The sequence below is a fragment of the Galeopterus variegatus genome, unplaced genomic scaffold (assembly GCF_000696425.1).
Source record: "Galeopterus variegatus unplaced genomic scaffold, G_variegatus-3.0.2 Scaffold2079, whole genome shotgun sequence".
NCBI classification, from domain to species: Eukaryota; Metazoa; Chordata; class Mammalia; order Dermoptera; family Cynocephalidae; genus Galeopterus; species Galeopterus variegatus.
The window spans coordinates 2,886-3,442 of record NW_007728190.1 but is presented as its reverse complement, the minus strand read 5'-3'; the positions used below and the strand labels follow the sequence as shown (position 1 = coordinate 3,442).

General features: G+C 57.1%; 1 protein-coding gene across 1 annotated transcript in view; it reads left to right on the top strand.

The window, feature by feature from the left end:
• Positions 1-550, top strand: part of LOC103596707 (whirlin-like) — a gene marked incomplete at its 3' end in the record, with an annotated part of 79,759 nt that extends 79,209 nt beyond the window's left edge. The window contains exon 9 of the mRNA XM_008580406.1: positions 341-550. Within this exon, the coding sequence (XP_008578628.1) occupies positions 341-550 (210 nt within the window). The remainder of the gene's footprint in view (positions 1-340) is intronic.
• Between the last annotated feature and the right edge of the window lie 7 nt (positions 551-557).

Here is a 557-nt window from a genome sequence, read left to right as displayed (position 1 = left end):
GTTACATTTGGGAAGACTTGCAGTGAAAACATGATTTGGAGACAAGTAGGGGGAAGAGTATTTCAGGTGGAAGGGACAAAGGGCTCAGTGGCATGAAACCTCGTGGTGTGTCCAGGGGGTTACAGTTATGTGTGCATGCTGAGGAGGAGGAGGTGACAGGGAAGCAGGAATCAGATTATGCTTGGCCCAGTGTCCAGGTGAAGGTGTTTGGATTTTCTCCTCTGGGCACTGGGGAGCCATAGAAGATGGTCAAGTTTGCATGCAGGACTTTTGGGGGTAGCCAGGCAACCTGTCCCGCCTGCTGCTAGAGCTCCCTGATGAGTGCCCCACTTGCCCCCAGTTCTCGCTCCTGTCCGAGGTGAGAAGCATCATTTCCCCGCAAGACCTGGACCGCTTTGACCACCTGGTGCTGAGGCGGGAGATCGAGTCCATGAAGGCACGACAGCCCCCAGGCCCTGGGGAAGGGGACACCTACTCCATGGTGTCCTACAGCGAAACGGGCTCGTCCTCGGGCAGCCACGGCACCTCCACCACTGTCAGCTCAGCCAGGGTGAGCT